At 39.8% G+C, this 17,164-nt stretch overlaps 1 protein-coding gene across 5 annotated transcripts; it reads right to left on the bottom strand.

Annotated features, from left to right (window-relative positions):
* Positions 1 to 1,952: 1,952 nt before the first annotated feature.
* On the bottom strand, positions 1,953 to 17,164 carry NAA20 (N-alpha-acetyltransferase 20, NatB catalytic subunit). Of its 5 annotated transcripts, none has more exons than XM_047068298.1 (6): positions 17,048 to 17,164; positions 16,645 to 16,684; positions 9,002 to 9,068; positions 8,167 to 8,302; positions 2,894 to 3,039; positions 1,953 to 2,468 (listed from the first exon to the last, which is right to left on the bottom strand). In XM_047068298.1, the coding sequence occupies exons 1-6, from the start codon at positions 17,098 to 17,100 to the stop codon at positions 2,383 to 2,385; spliced, it is 528 nt and encodes a 175-aa protein (XP_046924254.1). In that variant the 5' UTR covers positions 17,101 to 17,164; the 3' UTR covers positions 1,953 to 2,382. The 5 variants fall into 5 exon arrangements, with proteins under 5 accessions (XP_046924254.1, XP_046924253.1, XP_046924255.1 ...); XM_047068297.1 differs by lacking the exon at positions 16,645 to 16,684 and adding an exon at positions 12,350 to 12,374 and having other exon boundaries at positions 9,002 to 9,092; XM_047068299.1 differs by lacking the exons at positions 16,645 to 16,684; positions 17,048 to 17,164 and adding an exon at positions 16,521 to 16,620.

Here is a 17,164-nt window from a genome sequence, read left to right as displayed (position 1 = left end):
TGTCCTTGTAGAATTGAATGTGCTTGAATTTAACATCTAAACACCCTTAGCTTAACAGTGGCCATTTTTGCTACCTGCTTTTGAAAACACTAGTTGGGAAATAATTTATAGTTAGTGTATTTCTGAACAAGGGCTCTTTACCAAGAACGTTTTAGTCAGATTTCAGTTAAACTGTAATCTGTTTTCCCAAACTGGTTGAGCTCTGTATTGGCTTAAGGAACAGTAAAACGTGCTGTGAAAAAGTGTCCCCTGCTCCAATAAATTTGGGAAATCCTAGATTAAGGGTTAGGTCTTATTAATCAAATCTTTTTGTAGTTCAGCTTCCCAGAGCCTTGTAAATACTATACCTTTTGAATCCCCAGTAGCAATGCTGGCATGTTCCCCAACCTTACTGGACAAGGCAATCACGTCTGCCTAGAATACCACAATTTCTAGTATGCTATTATAGAAAGTAGCTACTGTAAAACCTGATGCATGTGATTTACCCTTGGTTTAGAACATGTGAGAAACAAGGTAGATAACCAACTATGATTCTAAAAAAGAAAAAGCAGAGATGGTAACATATTTGCGGACACATTGCTCATATCCTCAAGCAAATATGTGCCTTAATTAACTGATCTTATTTTCTTTAATCTGGCCTGATTTCTCAAGCCTGCTTTTTGTCTTGTTCAGTGCCTGAGCTATTTGACTAGAATTGTTATCTTCAAGAATATTTTGTCACCGGTAAAGGCAATTGGCAAACTTATTTACTTGTTGAATTGGGTAAACCTATTAAATTTGCAAAAATTTCACCCAAAGGAATAAAAAAAGCTAGTCTGTATATTACTAAATTTTATCTTGAAAATAAGCTAGTGTTTGAAGGGAGAGTGTAGGATTGTCAGGGTAAAAGACAAACTTGTGTTCAGCCTCACTGCTTCAGTCACTGCACCAGTGTCACCGCAGCTGCTGGGTATCAGATGGATTCTGACTATGGAGTCCTGAGGTCTACTTGGTGAGGAGGAACATTTGTGATTTTAATACCTTTGGCTAAGTGCAGAGTCAAGGGGTAAGATGAAAGCAGGTCAAAATGCTAATATAAGTGACTAGAGTCTTCCTACAATTCTTTCCTGTTTATGCTGCATGCTGTTCTTATGCTTACATAAGCTGTTAGAACATACGCTGTTCTTATGCTTCCTGTTCTTATGCTACATAAGAACAAAAATTGGTCATGTTTCCAACGTCAGCTCATAATACCACTTTCTGATTAGTGTCATGCATGAAGGAAAAAGTTACCTTCTCATGGGAGAAACATAAAAGATTCATTTCTCTTACTCTCAACTCCACCAGAGTAAGTCCTTTCAGAGGGAAAAACTGTTTAGCAATCATTTCTGTGGGGTTTTCTTTACTTCTGTTCACTGGATATTTTCAGATATTACAGCTGAAGAAAACTATACCTGGAGGTAAGTGGTTGGCCCATTACATAGTTTCATGGCCTTTAAGAATTAGAAACTGTGATGTCATTTTATATTTTGAAAAGGCAGGATTTAAGCAAAGTAGTGTGAGAGGAGACAAAAGATGTGGGGCTAACACTATCAAGTATCTGGGAAGAATTTACTATGCAATAAGAAGGATGCGTACGTACACTGGGCAGGGATTTTCACGTTTGCTTTTAAAAATATCCGACTTCAGCTCTGGTCATGATCTTGCAGTCCGTGAGTTTAAGCCCCATGTCAGGCTCTATGCTGACAGCTCAGAGCCTGGAGCCTGCTTCAGATTCTGTGTCTCCCTCTCTCTCTGCCCCTCTCCTCCTCATGCTCTGTCTCTCTCAAAAATAAACATTAAAAAAATTTTTTTAATAAAATTTTTAAAAAATAAGGCTTTATATGGAACAAAAGAAACATCATGTCCTAAATGATGGCCTTTCTCAATCCAGACTGAATTTTATAAATGACCAAGTTTCCAGAACACATTCATAGGGTCAACAATGCGTTTTATTATACATTTTAGATTTATACATTTCATATATGCTTTTAAAGCTTCAATTGACAGATAATACAAAATAAAAAATATGTATGCAGCAGTGGTTCTCAGGCACAGAATTTAGGAGGAGACTGGAGCAAGTTTTTCCCCTTAACATATAGTGAATATTATGAACCAAAATACTAAAATGTTTCCATCTGACCTAGCTGCCTTTTTGACTGAATTTTATTACAGTGAACAGCTTTAATAGTTATGATACTGCTAACTGGAAACAATAAGACTCAAATTTATAACCTGTATTTTCTTGAAATCTGCAAGACCTAAATAATTACTTTTCTCCTAATAGCGCTCCGGGATCATCTAATGAAAACAATATTGTCCATAAAATTTCTGGAGCATCAGCCTAAGAACCACTGCCCATGGTTATTCAATGTCTTCAGGCCTCACAGGATGAGGTAATGGTATGATGGATTTCTTCTCAGTGTCTCTGGAAAGTGCTTTCCTCATATCTGTTAGGAAGCAAAATTTAATGTAAATACCCAAATATCAAAATATATGAAATCTGAAGGGTATACATATGTAAAGTTCCCATAAAAGGTTTGTCCCCTAGACCCTGAGAGAAATGTATTTAAATGAGACTCTTAGTCACAAGTACTCAGCTCTTCAAACGAATGTTCTTTTGTGAGAATCTCAGTAAAATTAACATACCTGTAACAATTGATAGTAATTAATCATTGGTTAGTCAATGTAAGCTAACCAGTGATAGGTTCATAAAGGAGTTAAGGGAGATTTAAATATTAGATAATGCTCAAATTTAAAATATTAAGTCCAACAAATATTCTTTTAAATTTACTAAAATAATTATTTCAGTCTGTAGAATGAATGTAAATGTTCTGGTGGCTTCTTGGGGATACTGCCACGGAAGGGAGCTCACCATAAGCGTCCTCGTCAGGCTCCCCATTGCTGGCTGAATAGTACTCTATGACTGTCCTGTATACGCTGTAGCCCAGCTGCTTGTACATGTTGACTGCAACCTGGTTAGATACTCTTACAAAGAGATCAACAAAAAATCCACCCTTTCTTTAATTTAAAAAAAAAAAGAAAAAAAGGAAAATGTTAGAATGTGAGAAATTCTAGAAAATACTTATTTTTAAAAACAACACTTGTTTTTAGTTTGCTTTGACTACCATTCATAGAATGGTAGTAATAGAACCTTGCAGCTGATTACCTCATACCAATTTTTACTTCTGAGGATTTATGACAATTATCTCGCAGTACAAAGAGATGAGTTTCTTTTGCATACTGACATTTTAAAACCTAGATTTTCTTAAAAGACAAACTTAAAAAGCATTTTTAAGCCACAATTCTGTCTTAAATTACTGTGTATTTTATATCATAGTAATTGACATGCTCATTTTATCAACTAGCGATACAATACTTTCACCCATACGTGCAAATTAAAGATATTGAACAACAAGCACCCATGTGGCCATGGCCCAAGTGTAAATACGGGACACTGGTTGCCTGACAATGGCAGCCATGAAGCCCTCAGTTTTCTCTGTTAGTGACAGCCACCTCCTTTACCCAGAGGTTCTGACTCTTGTGCTCATTAGCTCCTTGGTTTTTGCTGTAGATTCACCACCTACTAGAGCTTTTCCTATTTTGAACTTTTATCCTTTGGTGATTTGCCTCTCAGTAAGTGGGAGTCAGCCTTGGTGTAGCTGGGATCTTATTTATCTTCCCTTTGTTTAGCATCCCATTGCATGGATGGATATATACTACAGGTTGCCCATTCCCCACAAATAATCCGGTTTTTACTATTACAAACTATGCTGCTGTATTTTTATTGTATGTCTCATGGTATAGTACAGTCTACAACTAGGGGTGTGGTCACTGGCTCATGGGGGCATCTTCAGTTGCTTTAGTTAATGCCCATTTCCCAGTCAGCTTATACTCCCAGAGGAGGGGAAGACTCCATTCCCACAGTACCAAGGCTTGGTTTATCAGACACTTTTATTTTTGAAAATCTCTTAAGTATCGCGGGGCAATTTTAATTGGCATTTCTCATTACTAATAAGGCTAACTGTATTTTTGTAGGCCATTTAGATTTCTCATTTCATACTGTCCTTACTGGTCTTTCACACATTTTTTCTCTCCCCGCCCAGCTGTAGTTCTCCATGTATTCTGAATAGTTGACATTGTATAAATGATTACTGCAAAATTTTTCCCAATTTGTGGCCTGACTTATTATATATCTTTTGATGAACAAAGTTCTTTCACTTCAATGAAGTTGCAATATGAACCTCCTTTACAGTTAGCCTTTTTATGGTTTAAGTTCTTTTTACCCTGAGGTCATGGATGAACTCTCCTCTATTATCTTAAAATGGGTAATAGTTTGCTTTTCAAATCTAGGTTTTCAATAAATCTGCAATTGTGTATTGTAAGGCAGTAGTAATCTGGGAAGATTTTTTCCCATGTGGCTATCTAATTGTGCCACCATCTTTACTGAAGTGTATCCCTTCGTTGCTGATCTTCAGTTGCCTCCTCTGAGGTATGTCAATCCATACATTCCTGCATCTGTCTGCCAGTTCTTTACACTAGTCTAAACTAGTACTCCAGCACTAACACACAGCTTACTCATTACAGCTTGATACCTGGAGGGGCAAACCCGCCCATTTTGTTGCTCAAGCAATCTTGACTCCTTCCATTCCCCTGGTAAGTTTCAGAATCAACAAGTCCCACAAAAAGGACTTGAGGTTTTGATTGCCGTTACATTGGCTCTGTGGATCAATACCAGTTTAGCCTTCCATGTTACTACAGGTGGTTCTCTCTCCACTTAGGTCATCTTTACGGTCTCTTGGTAACGTGTTAGAAAGTTCAGAGACCTCTAACAGAGCTTTTGTTAGATTCTTCCAAAGGGCTTAATGTATTGATGCCATTATAACTGGCATCTTTTCCTAAATTTTACTGTTTTTATAGAAATGAAATTGAATTTTATACTGACTATCCAACAACTTTAACTTTTATTCTAAACATTTATTTGTAGCTTCTTGTGGTTTTCTGTTTGTACAATCTTAGATGTATAAAAATAAGAGTTTTGGTTTTTCTCAGTTCTCATATATTTTTCTTGCTTTACTGTGTTGCCTAGGATTTCCAGTAAATTACCAAAAAGGGGGTAACTATAGGCATCCTTCCTTGTCCCAAATTTCAAAGAGAAAGCATTCAATGCATCATTGCTAATATTTACTACAGGTTTTTGGTAGATACTCTTTTTTTAGGTTATGAAAGTTCTCCCCTTCTATACTAACAGTTTTTAATCAATTGGATTTTATCAAAGCATTTTCTGCATTTACTGAAATAACAAATGTTCTTAATATAGTCCAACAGATTTTCACATGTTAAAAACAACCTTCCCCTGATATATCATCCTTTTTTATGAATTGCTGAATCCATTTTGCTAAGATTTTTCTGGGATTTTTGCATCTATAATGAGTGATTTTTTTTCAAATTTTCCTTCCCCATATTTGTCAGGTTTTATCATCATGGTTATTTCTAGTCTTAAAAAAAAAACCCAACACTGAAGAACGTTCCTTCTTTGTGTAAAACTGAAGTTATTTCTTAAATAGTTGGTAAAATTTACTAGAGAAGCCTAACATTCTGCAAAGATTTTTAGGTACTGATTGTAATCTGTTAAGGAAGGGGGTCTGCTTGCAACCTATTTTGGTAGACTTCTCAAACTAAGAACAGTTTTTAAAATTTTCAAAGAGTGTTTAATACATACACATACACACACATGCGATTATTAGCTGGCCTATAAAGTCTAGGTATCTATCTGGCTCAGAAAAAGTGCTGACACTTACTCTATACCCTTAATTTCTAATCATTCTAGCAGAAAGCATGTTTCAAATTTCTCATTATAGTAATGATTTGCTTCATATTCTTTCTCCTTGTACTTTTATCAATTTTCTCATTTTTACCTTGTCACCATGTACATAAAATTCGTAATTATTACATCTTCCTGATACATGAAATTTTTTACCTGTTATCCAATGACCCTTTTTTTCTCCGTTAATTATTGAAGTATGTGACTATTGTTAATTTAAGTACACCAACTGTCTTTTGGTTAGAATTTTACATGACAATTTAAAAAATTTCTTTCAATCTTCCTGTATGTTTTTTACACATATTTCCTGTAAATAGAATATAGTTCTGACAGTCTTTGTCTTTTCAATTTTATTTGGTTTTACTGTTGTAAGACGACTTTAACATGAAGTTTTCCCTTAATAAGTTTTAAATGTACATTTTTTACTATAGGTAAATGTTGTACAACAGATTACAGAGTTTATTCATCCTCTTTAGCTACAACTTTATGCTTACTGATTTTCCCCCCTGCCCCCCAGTCTCTGGCTACCACCATTCCACTCTTTGATTCTCTGAATTTACCTGTATTAAATATCTCATATAGGTGGAATCACACAGTACTTGTCTTTCTGTGACTGGCTTTACTTAGCATGTCTTCCTTTGTCTTTTAACTAATTAGTCCATTTAGTGTTGTATTTACTGATTACATCTGGATTCATAGCTACCATCTTATTTCATGCTTTTTGTTTTACCACTTTAATCTCCTTTTTCTCTCCTTATGGACTGATTTTTCTCATTCCACTTTTTCTGTTTGGAAATTATAGTTTCTGTTTTAATGTATATATTTAAAAATACATGTATGCATGTATGTGTGTATGTAGCTAGGTACACACACATACACGCACAAATCTGAACTATTCCAAAGTAATGAAGATTTAGAACCTGGAAAAGAAGGGAGCTTGGTGGTTTTCTACTCTGAGAGAGATTCTATCCCATAAATACATTAATCATATGCATAGAGTGGATAGCTAATTAGAACCCATTTCTTAACTCCTTATCTACCATACAATAATGCCAAATACTTTAACCCCATTAACAAATGTGTGTAAACTAAAAATTTTCTCTTCTTCCTTGTTCAGTCCAGGGAGAATTCTTTAACTTAAGGACTACAATTAACTTCTTTTTCAGCTAATGCTATCTCTTCCCTGAATGATCTCAAGTTCCTCTTGCCCCAAACTTGGCCCAGAGCATTTTCAGGCCATGGTTATTCCTTTAAAACTTCCCTTTATTAAGTCCATTAAGTGGAAAGCCTCAAGAGCCTTTCTCAGCAAATGTTCCCTTCCCTATATTTCCCTATATATTTCTAGGCATTAAGAGAAAAAAATAAATGGCAGCTTGACAACTGATTAAACTCGTATATACATCTTTTACCTCTTTTTTTACAATGGGAGCTGGTAGGAGTCTTTTAATTACATTACTTTTATCTCACATAATGAAGGTGTTTCACATACACAACAGGTCTTTTTTTTAAAAAGCCCTAATGCTGGCAGTCCCCAAACTGTGCTCTAAGGTGGCCCAAACTCTTAGAGGTGCTGTAGGATATTTCAGATGTTTGGGGAAAACACAGACAAATCTTTCATGTTAGACACTGGCAAACTAAACTACTAGTTTGCTATAACTCACAAATGCAGCATTACATGGTGTTACATTCCTTTTGGTGACAACGTATCTTTATGAAGCCAGGTTTTAGCAGTTCCTATGATTAAAAGAACCCAATAAAACCAGAAAATCAGTATGAAAGAAGAATGCAGGTGGTTGTGTCAAATCGGTTTCCAAGGTATGAGAAGTCCTTCAATGCTCAAAAGGCTATAGATAACCAGTTATTTAACAATGAAATAAAAATATTTTTTCTTTCAATTTGTTTATTTTTTTCCAAATAGCTACTAGGTTATCAGGCCATAAATACTTACTAAGCAGTTAGGACATATCTTAAAATTAAACTAGAGGATTTTTTTGGCCTTAGGGGCACTGTGGAAAAAAATAACTGAGACACCAAGGATGATGTTAACCGAATTCAGGAACATCTGCCACATTCTGCCACTAAAAGAAATCTTGAGAGCTAGTCTTTGCACCAATTGCCAAGCATATAAGCCTATGGTAGGTCACTCACTTTGCCTGAATCTTCCTCAGTGGCAAAACAGGGACTGTACTACTACTATGAATATTTGACTACTGAAGACTGAAAATGAAAATCCTGTGAAGTACAATATTCAGCCTGAATGGAAAAAATCTTATAAATGTTCACTATGAGAAAAATAGTCAAATTATTAAAAACCAAGATCTCACCGTTCTGAAATCTCCTCTAATAATTCCATAAGTTTTGCAGCCAAACCAAGGCGTCGAAATTCTGGGGCAACAGAGAGAGCTGTGACATGTCCATGCCATTCTTCCCTAGCTACAGAGCCTTCTGCTTTACCCATAACTGCCAACAAAAGATTGCATTCAGTAATTAAACACATGGATTTACACAAAAATACAGAATGATTGTTGGTACATTATTATTATAAAGGAAACTAATGACAAACTTTAGTTTTTAAGTAACATTGAAAGTCATCTAGCTAATGGTTATTGGTGCTTTTATCTAAATCTCACTTATAAATATAATGCTGAATCTAGTTGTAGAATGAGAATTAGAAAAAGGTTTTTTCTTCTTTAAAAAGAATAACACTAAAAACACAACTAACTGAACATACATTTTAAAAATATCTGCATTTCAGAATCGGAACATATATTTTTAAAATATCTACATTTTACGTAGGTGGGTAGGTTATGTATACACCAATAGATAATGCACAGCTCAAATTTTCACTAGTAACCTAATTCAATGAAGATGCTACCATTCCTATATTATGTACCAAACCATGTAGAAATGTAACATAAACATAGATCTAAAAAGCCTGAGACCATGTCTGTCTGGTTCAGGGCTGTATCCCCCTGGGGCCTACCTAGCACAATGCTTCAAACATAGAAGGCATCACCAAGCTGTCAAATGGTTGAAAAATAGAATTCTAGGCATCATGATTATACTTGCAATTCTGCAATCAATCTAAATCAGTTGAAACCTATACTAAAATCTCAACTGCCTATCCAAAAATGTTCTAGTGGTTGGTATTATACTTACTATAACCCATTAACTCTCCACCAGGTGCCTCTGCAACAATGAAATACTCTGGCCAGTGGGCGAGGTACTGTAAATAAAAAGGAATCCCATACTAGAGTCTTGTTAAGGAGTGTGGAAAGTAATTGACAGTAAGAAGTATTCTTAATAAAAGGAGTGTTATGAAGAAAGTTTCCTTTAAAAAATATATTATTACTTTATCCCCAGTCCTATATATGTGTAATTTTGATAACCATAACCATGTCAGTACATTAAATATTTAGGTTAGCACTAATAATTTATAACAAAATTGACTGAATATGTAACTTCAAATGTGAATGGAGACAACACCATGTAATACGAAGCAGAGAACCTGGACTCCCAAGTTCTTCTGTGTCCATACAGATCACACTGTATCTAAATCTCTGCACAGCACTTACCATCACCTGGTATTTGTTACTCTCTCCCTTTTGAATATGAATGTCATGTTCATTCCATCCCTGGTGCTTGGCACAAAGTAGATACTCAATACATTTACTTTTCCATAATTGCACTAGAAAATTAGGGATTAGTTCCTATTTTAGCTTCAGCTGTGTGACTGTGAAAATAACTTTAAAAGTTAATCATTTCTAGAGTCAACTTAACAGTTACCCTGTAGTGTTTCCCCTCCATTGACTCAAATTCTCATTTTCTGGTACTACAAATAAAAGCTGACCTAAGAGTGAATGCCTGAATAATTTGCTCATTATGTAACTCTTCAACCCTGGCGTCCTTACTGATAAGTGCTCATTCTTATATTTCTTCTTAGTGTAAGCTTGCTGATGCAATTCTGAGGGGCCACCACCAATCACATTTTTAAGTTCCCATAAAACCTGTTCAGCAATATATTCTTCAAACTTCTCTGAAGGACAGCTGTTATTTTCAGCACTCTTCAAACATAACCCTTAACACAGCAGGCCAGCCAGTCTTCTCACCATGCAGCCACTGACTCACACCATAACTGCCTCTCCTCCTGCTAGGGGAGGAGCCCAGATGCTGTTCATCAATCATGAAGACCTGGCAGATTATTTCCAAACATGGCCTCACCTGGATAATGGGACTTTTACTGTAAATTTTAGGCGTAACTAGACACATACCATGCAAGTTGATTCGCATCCTAATACTTTACCTTACTATACAGTGGAAGTTTTTCGGCCATTCAAAACAAAAAAGTTTTTTTAAACACGGAGAGGGTCTTTATTTTTTTAAACTTATTTATTTGAGAGAAAGTGCATGCAGGGGAGGAGCAGAGAAAGTGGGAAAGAGAGAATCCCAAGCAGGCTCCGAACTTCATGGAGCATGATTCAGGGCTCAATCTCATGAACACTGAAATCATGACCTAAGCCGAAATCCAGAGTTGGACACTTACCTGACTGAGCCACCCAGGCACCTCCGGAGGGGTCTTTAAAAGGTCATAATTTTTGAAATACAAATGAAATTCTTGATATTTTTGCTTTTTCACTCAACTTTGTTTCTGATATGTAGCTTTGTTGTTGCCTATACCTATAGTTAATTGTTAATAGCTGTATAGTGCTGTATAGTGTATAAGTGCTGTATAGCACTCCGCTGTGTGAACAATTTAAATATCCTCTCTTGAAAGAGACATCTGGGTTACTTTCAGTTTCTCAAAAAATCTTTTTAAATTCCTTCATGAATATAGTATAATTCATTTAACCATTTCCTCATTGTTATGTATGAATGTTATTGCAAATTTTTAATATTATAATTCTGTAACACATAACTCAGGGGTTAACAAACATTTTCTATAAAGGGAGAGATAGTTAAATATTCAAGGCCGTGTGGACCATATGCTCTCTGTTGCATCTACTCAAACTGGACAGTCTCGACAAAGCTACAGACAGGTTGTAAATTATTTGGCATGGCTGTGTCCAATAAAATTTTATTTACAAAAATAAAAATAGGCAGTGGACCACATCTGGCCTATGCACCTAGTTTGTCAATTCCTGACATAATTGACTCTACTATTATTTTCAGCTTCCGGGAAATGGAATTACTGTGTATTAATTACACTGCCAAAGCGCCTTCCAGAAAGACCGCAGCAAGCAGTTTATACTGTCACTAGCAATTTATAAAAATGTTGCTCTTACCCTCATCAGCACTGAGTTTTATCATTTCTTTAAATCCTTGATAATTTGATAGATGAAACATGGCATTAGAGGTACCTGGGTGGCTCAGATGGTTGAGCGTCCGACTTAAGCTCAGGTCATGATGTCACAGTTGGTGAGTTCCAGCCCCGCGTGAGGCTTGCTGCTGTCAGCGCAAAGCCCACTCTTCAGATCCTCTGTCCCATCCCCCTCTCTGTGCCCCTTACCTGCTCATGCATGCTCTCTCTCTCTCAGAAATGAATAAACGTTACACAGAGGACTGAGATTTAAACAACAAAACATGGCATCTCATTTTGGTTTTAATTTCCATGTCTTTTGACTGAACTGTGAGCCTGAACTGTGCCCTCTTTTGTTAAATTATCAGTCAATATTACCCTCCTACCCTGCAATGGATATGGAGTATAAGCTAGAAATCCAACTTTGTTTTAAGCCACTGAGAATGTGGGGTTGTCTGCTAATGAGACATAACCCAGAGCACCCCAACTTCACACATCTTTGCCCATTCTTCTATTGGGGAACATGGTAGATATTGCTAATTATTACCCCAGATCTTTTCTTTGTTTTAGTAACAAGCCCTAATGTAAAGCTGGGCTCATTCCCAGACTGTTACAGCTAGTAAGTGTGGCATGAAGCAAGTTCTAGTCAATGGGATACAGAAAGTCCTGTGTGGTACTTCCCAAAGGTACTCCTGAAAGGGAAGGTCTCTCTCACCTTCCCCTCTGTTGATCCTCCTGCCAGGAACATGGATGTGATGCCATTTGCTCTGGCAGCTGAGACAGGAATGCCAAGGCCACCCTGGGAGTGGTACAGTGGTTAAAATGCACAGCTGGGTCACTGGTGACTTCATGAAACCACCACAGACCACTCATCACCTCCAGACTTCATTCACATCAGAAAGTAATAACCCATCTTGCTGAAGTCACTGCTTTCTGTTGCATGGAGCCATACTTCCTACCCAGGGGCAAGGTAGGCAGTGTTGCTGCACTGCTGAAGATTTAGGAGGTCATTATACTAGCAGCTTGTCAGGCAGATTTAAGACAACTCTTGTTCCCAGTTTGTTTTTTTTAAGTGCTTTCACTATTGCTTATGTTTCCAGGACTACAAGTTTTAAAGTTTTTCTATACTCAAGCCTATTTTTTCCTTTGTTCCTCCATGTTCCTTACTCCTAGTAAGCCTTCATTTAACTTTTTTTTTTTAAAAAGGATACAGTTTCTGTAAGTGGATCCAAGTTACTAAAAGAAACAAAAGAAATGTCAATAGTAAGCAGTGTTGACAAAACCAGTTTAAATAAGACACTGAAACTGAAAACATGCACAAGGAACACAAAACATGCCAAATCCACAACTTTAAAACCAAATTTAGGGGTAAGGAGGATGGTGTAAGCTACCTAATGGCCAAACTGAGCCATCACAGCCACTATAAAGATACCTATACGTTTTCATTTAACTGTTTCTTCCTTTACAAATTACTTTCTATTTAATACATCTGATCAAAACCTTCCATTTTCTAAATGACAATAAATCATTAATGGAACTGGAGCCCAACCAGACATGTAAATCACAAACAGAAGGTAAAACCAGCTCCTGCAGCATCTGGCAGGGGTCCCTCCAGCCAGTCTCTAGGCCTTCCCTGACAACTCCTTTCTCCTTTATTCCATCCACTCAGTGTGGGCCTCTCACCACTAGGTGTTTGCTCCCCTCTCTTCTACATTCTCACCTCCTCTTCCCACCACCCCATCCCTAAACTTTTGGAGGGAGACTCCTGGATCTGACTCTGGTGCGCTCAGCACTTGTTTCTCTAGCATATCAGATCACAACAGTCCCAAATCAGCAGTTCTTACAATGTACCTATGGTCTGTCTACAAAGAGCTCTGCCCCTCACTTTCCTATTCAGTTAATGGAACCACTATTTTGCCAGACTCAAAACCAGCCACCTGAAAATCTACCTCTTGTATACCCAGTCAGATTCTTTCTTGGGACCCTTACCAATGCACTTCTCTAGGCCAGCAGTTCTCAAGCTTTTCGGTTTCAGAACCAATTTACACTCAAAAACTAATAAGGACCCCCAAAGAACTTCTGTTTATGTGGATTATATCTATGGATATTTAAATTTTTAATATTCATTTTAAAATAATAAATCAATTACATGTTAATAAAACCTTTTTTTTTTTTTTTTTTTTAACTGAAAAGTCATCCTACTTTCAAGAACAAAATTTAGGGGCACCTGGGTGGCTCAGTCGGTTAAGCATCCAACTTCGGCTCAGGTCATGATCTTGGGGTTCGTGAATTTGAGCCCCAGGTGTGCTGTGCCCACTCTGTGCTGACAGCTGGGAGCCTGAAGCAAGCCTGCTACCGGACTGTGTGTCTCCCTCTGTCTCCACCCCTCCCCCACTCATGCTCTCTCAAAAATAAACACTTAAAAAAAAATTTTTTTTAAGTACAAAATTTAGCGACAAGAGTGGCATGGTTTTAACAATTCTACAGATCTTCTTAATGTCTAGCTTAAGAGAAGGCAGATGGATTCTCACATCTGTGTCTGTATTGCTTGGTACTGCAAGTCACACAACTGGAAACTCCACTGTGCACTTGTGAGACAATGAAAAAGGCAAAAAACCCATCTTAGTGTTATCCCGAAAATCACTTTGACCCTGCAGAAGCTTGAAAAGCCCCAGCCACAGCTGATCACTGCTCCATACAGTGTGGGAATACACTCTCCCACACCTCTCAACGACTACTTTATAAGCCTCTCATCTTGCCTCAACTCTCCAAGGCCACCCCTTTCCAATCTCGGCTGCTTCCTGTTTCACACAGAGAATACACAACAGCAGGCAGAAAGCTTCACCAAGATCCCACCACCAAACCCACCCACCTGTACCTCAAGCGTCTGTGCCCCTCTCTACTCGCTCTCCTGTGACCATGCCTGGACTGCTGGTGAGCAGATCCACCTCCTCAGTGCCCAGGTTCCTGCTCCCACAGTTCTCCTCTAATCGTACACACACACTGCACATTTAGCCATCAGCAGCTCTTTACATGGCTCCTCACTCCCTCCACTTGAAATGCTCTCCTTGCTCAGCTTCTCAGACCCACTACTGGCTTTTTCTCCCAACTCACCGGGCCACCAGGTCTCCTTCGACACTTGACACCTAAGGCACCGTCCTGGAGCCTCTTTTTTCCTATCCACAGTCATTCCACCACTGATGTCACCTATCCTCTCAGTTTTTGTTTTCTGTTTTAACATTTATTTATTTAAGTCATCCCTACACCCAGCGTGGGGCTTGAACTCACAACCCCGACATCAAGAGTCACACGCTCTTCTGACTGGGCCAGTCAGGCGCCCCTAACCTCCTGGTTTTAATACCATCTACATAATGTTGCCTCCCTCCACCCAAATTTCTATGTTTAGCCCAAACTTCCCCACCTGGGTATCTCAATGCACTTTGCAGAGGAGCCCAACTCCTAGGAGAGCCTCTCCAAGATCTAGCCCAGTGACTCTGACCTCATGCTCCCACTCTCACTCTGTTCCAGCCACCCCGGCTGCCTCCTCCAGTCAGAAACAGGTACCTATGCACTTACCAATCCCTCTGCCTGGAAGTTCTCCTGCCCCCAATATCCACCGGACTCACTCCCTCATCTCCCTAGGTCTTTCTGCAGTGACACCTACCCTAAACACTTACCTAAAGCTGAATCCCCACTCACTCCCTATTTCCCTTCCCTGTTTTCATGTTTTTCTTTGGACTGAATAATAAGTTCCACAGTCGTACTTCCTTCCCCACCCCCTCCAAAATGTAAATTCCATAAAGGTAACATTGTTTTGCTTTGTTCATTGCTGTGTCTCTAGCACTAATGCACAGTAGGCATGAAGATATCTATCCAAAAATGAGTAAAACACCTGTTGAGTTAACCGCAGTGCTTCTACATCCACGGCATCTTCACTTCCTACTGCAGCACCCTCATCCAGTGATTCTCAGTGTTCTCTATGAAAGTGCCCTAATCAAAGTGTGAAGTTGGAGGACATGGGAAGAGGAGTTCCCAATGGCATATTCTGAAGGGGCCTTAACAAGCTAGACAATTCTTTGACATCTAAAGTTTTATTGTGTTTGTGCTTATTTTCTTTCTTCTATATTCATTTTCATATAAAATTAGGGCTAAGCCTCCCCAGATCTACAGTTAAAACAAGGTTTTGCCCTGTACACTCTTGAAACTTCAAGGCGCCTTGCCCCTCCCCCCAACGGCACCTCCCAGACCCAAACCTCTGCCAAGTCATCATCTCTGGGCCCTTGCCAGGACATCCTGAGTGGCTCACCTGCCTGGTATACCTCCTCTAATCGCCTCACATTCCACACAGCTCTGTGGTGAAGAGGTAGGGCTCCAGAGCACTGGCCCTTAAACAGCCAACGATTTGCATTTTCCAAGGGTTCCCTGGTGGTTGGGGACCACTCTGAAAGAACCACTGTTCTACAGCCAATCTCCTGGATTAGATTCCCTGCTTCACCCACTCCCACCACAGGGCTCTACCACCTGGGGCAACTGACTTGAACTCTCAGTACCTTAGTTGACTCATACAAAAAACGGGGATACTGAGAGCACCTTCTTCAGAGAACTGTGAGGATTACATGGGTTATTACAAGTGCCAGCACCCATCAGGCACAGCAGGAGCTCAACACAACTCACCTGAGTTACACTGCTTTGTGGGAGAGGCTCATTAGAAAATTCTTCCCAACAAACAAACAAGTCTGAACCCTCCAGCGACGGAGCAAAAGTCCAGTTTCACCAGTTCCTCTGACCGCTCAGAGAAACCCCCTACCACAGTTACACTTGTCTCTCAGTTGTCTGGCCACACTCTAGGTTTTCTCACCTTCACACCTGCTTCCTTCTCCAGAACTTCCTCATCACTGCCAATATTTTATCCATCCTTCAAGGCTCACTCCCTCTTTGAAAGGTTTCTAGCCAACTCCTCTTAACTTCTTGCCATTCTCTTGACACTTGAATCTGACCCACCCAGCTGTCTTGAAAGTGGATCTGGGATTGGTTGGTAGGTAGGTAGGTAGGTGGGTGGGTAGGTGGGCGGATGGACAGATAGATATATGAGAAAGTCAACATTAACAAAACGCTTAACTGTAGAATCCAGCAGATGTGTCTTTAGATGTTCAGGGTAAAATTCTGTCGACGTTTTAAATGTTCAGAAACTTCCACAATAAAATCTTTTCTTAAAAAAAAAAAAAATGTGCCTGCAAGTCACAGGTCCTGCCTTAACACGGACTAAAAGAAAGTACACACAGCGGGTCTCCACCAGCATGTGCCCTATGCCCCGACTCCTCACAACACAAAGTTTTCCAGGCTGGATGCGCCGCTTTGGTAACAAAACGCACAAAAACCAACCCGGACCAAGAAAGGAACGGCGGCGGTCGGTGCCATCATCACAAGTTTCACTCGGGTACTGATTAACCATCACCAGGTGGGCTGCACAACGTCCGTATTCCCAAAAAAACACTTAGCTGTTGACCTCGCAACGACCTCCGCGGCGGGCGCCTCGGTGCTGTCCGCTGCACAGAAGACGAAGCCGAGTCAGCTGGCCGGACGTTGGCTGCACACGGCAGAACCAGAGCTGGGCTCGGGCCGCTCCCCCACCTCCTACCACTCGCGCGGGAGCATCGGAACAGCCATCGCGACAGGACGCCCGCGCACTGCCCCGGCCCCAACGAGCACGCAAGGATGCAGGATGAAGTCTCAGCACCTCAGCCAAGGTCAGCGGGGAGCTCCGCACGTCCGTCCCCGCCCCGGCTCTGACCCCGCGGCCCCTAGGGAGGCGCCAATGGCGGCCGGCGGGGGTGGCTCCCGCGGGCCGCGGGCCCCGGCCCGGGAAAGGGGATGCAGCCACCAGCGTCAGCCCCGGGGGCCTCACTCACATGTTGTTGAAGCGGAACAGGTCATCGCACGTGAAAGCCCGGAGCGTGGTCATCGCGCCGCAGCCGCCGCCGAGGCCGGCTTGCCGCGAGCCCCGCCCGCCCTGCCGGTAGTCGCTT

This window comes from Lynx rufus, unplaced genomic scaffold (genome assembly GCF_022079265.1).
Source record: "Lynx rufus isolate CCGP_SWC_20201006 ecotype Redwood Valley unplaced genomic scaffold, mLynRuf1.p SCAF_8, whole genome shotgun sequence".
Lineage (NCBI taxonomy): Eukaryota > Metazoa > Chordata > Mammalia > Carnivora > Felidae > Lynx > Lynx rufus.
The sequence above is the reverse complement of the archived record's forward strand: the minus strand, read 5'-3'. Positions and strand labels throughout refer to the sequence as shown.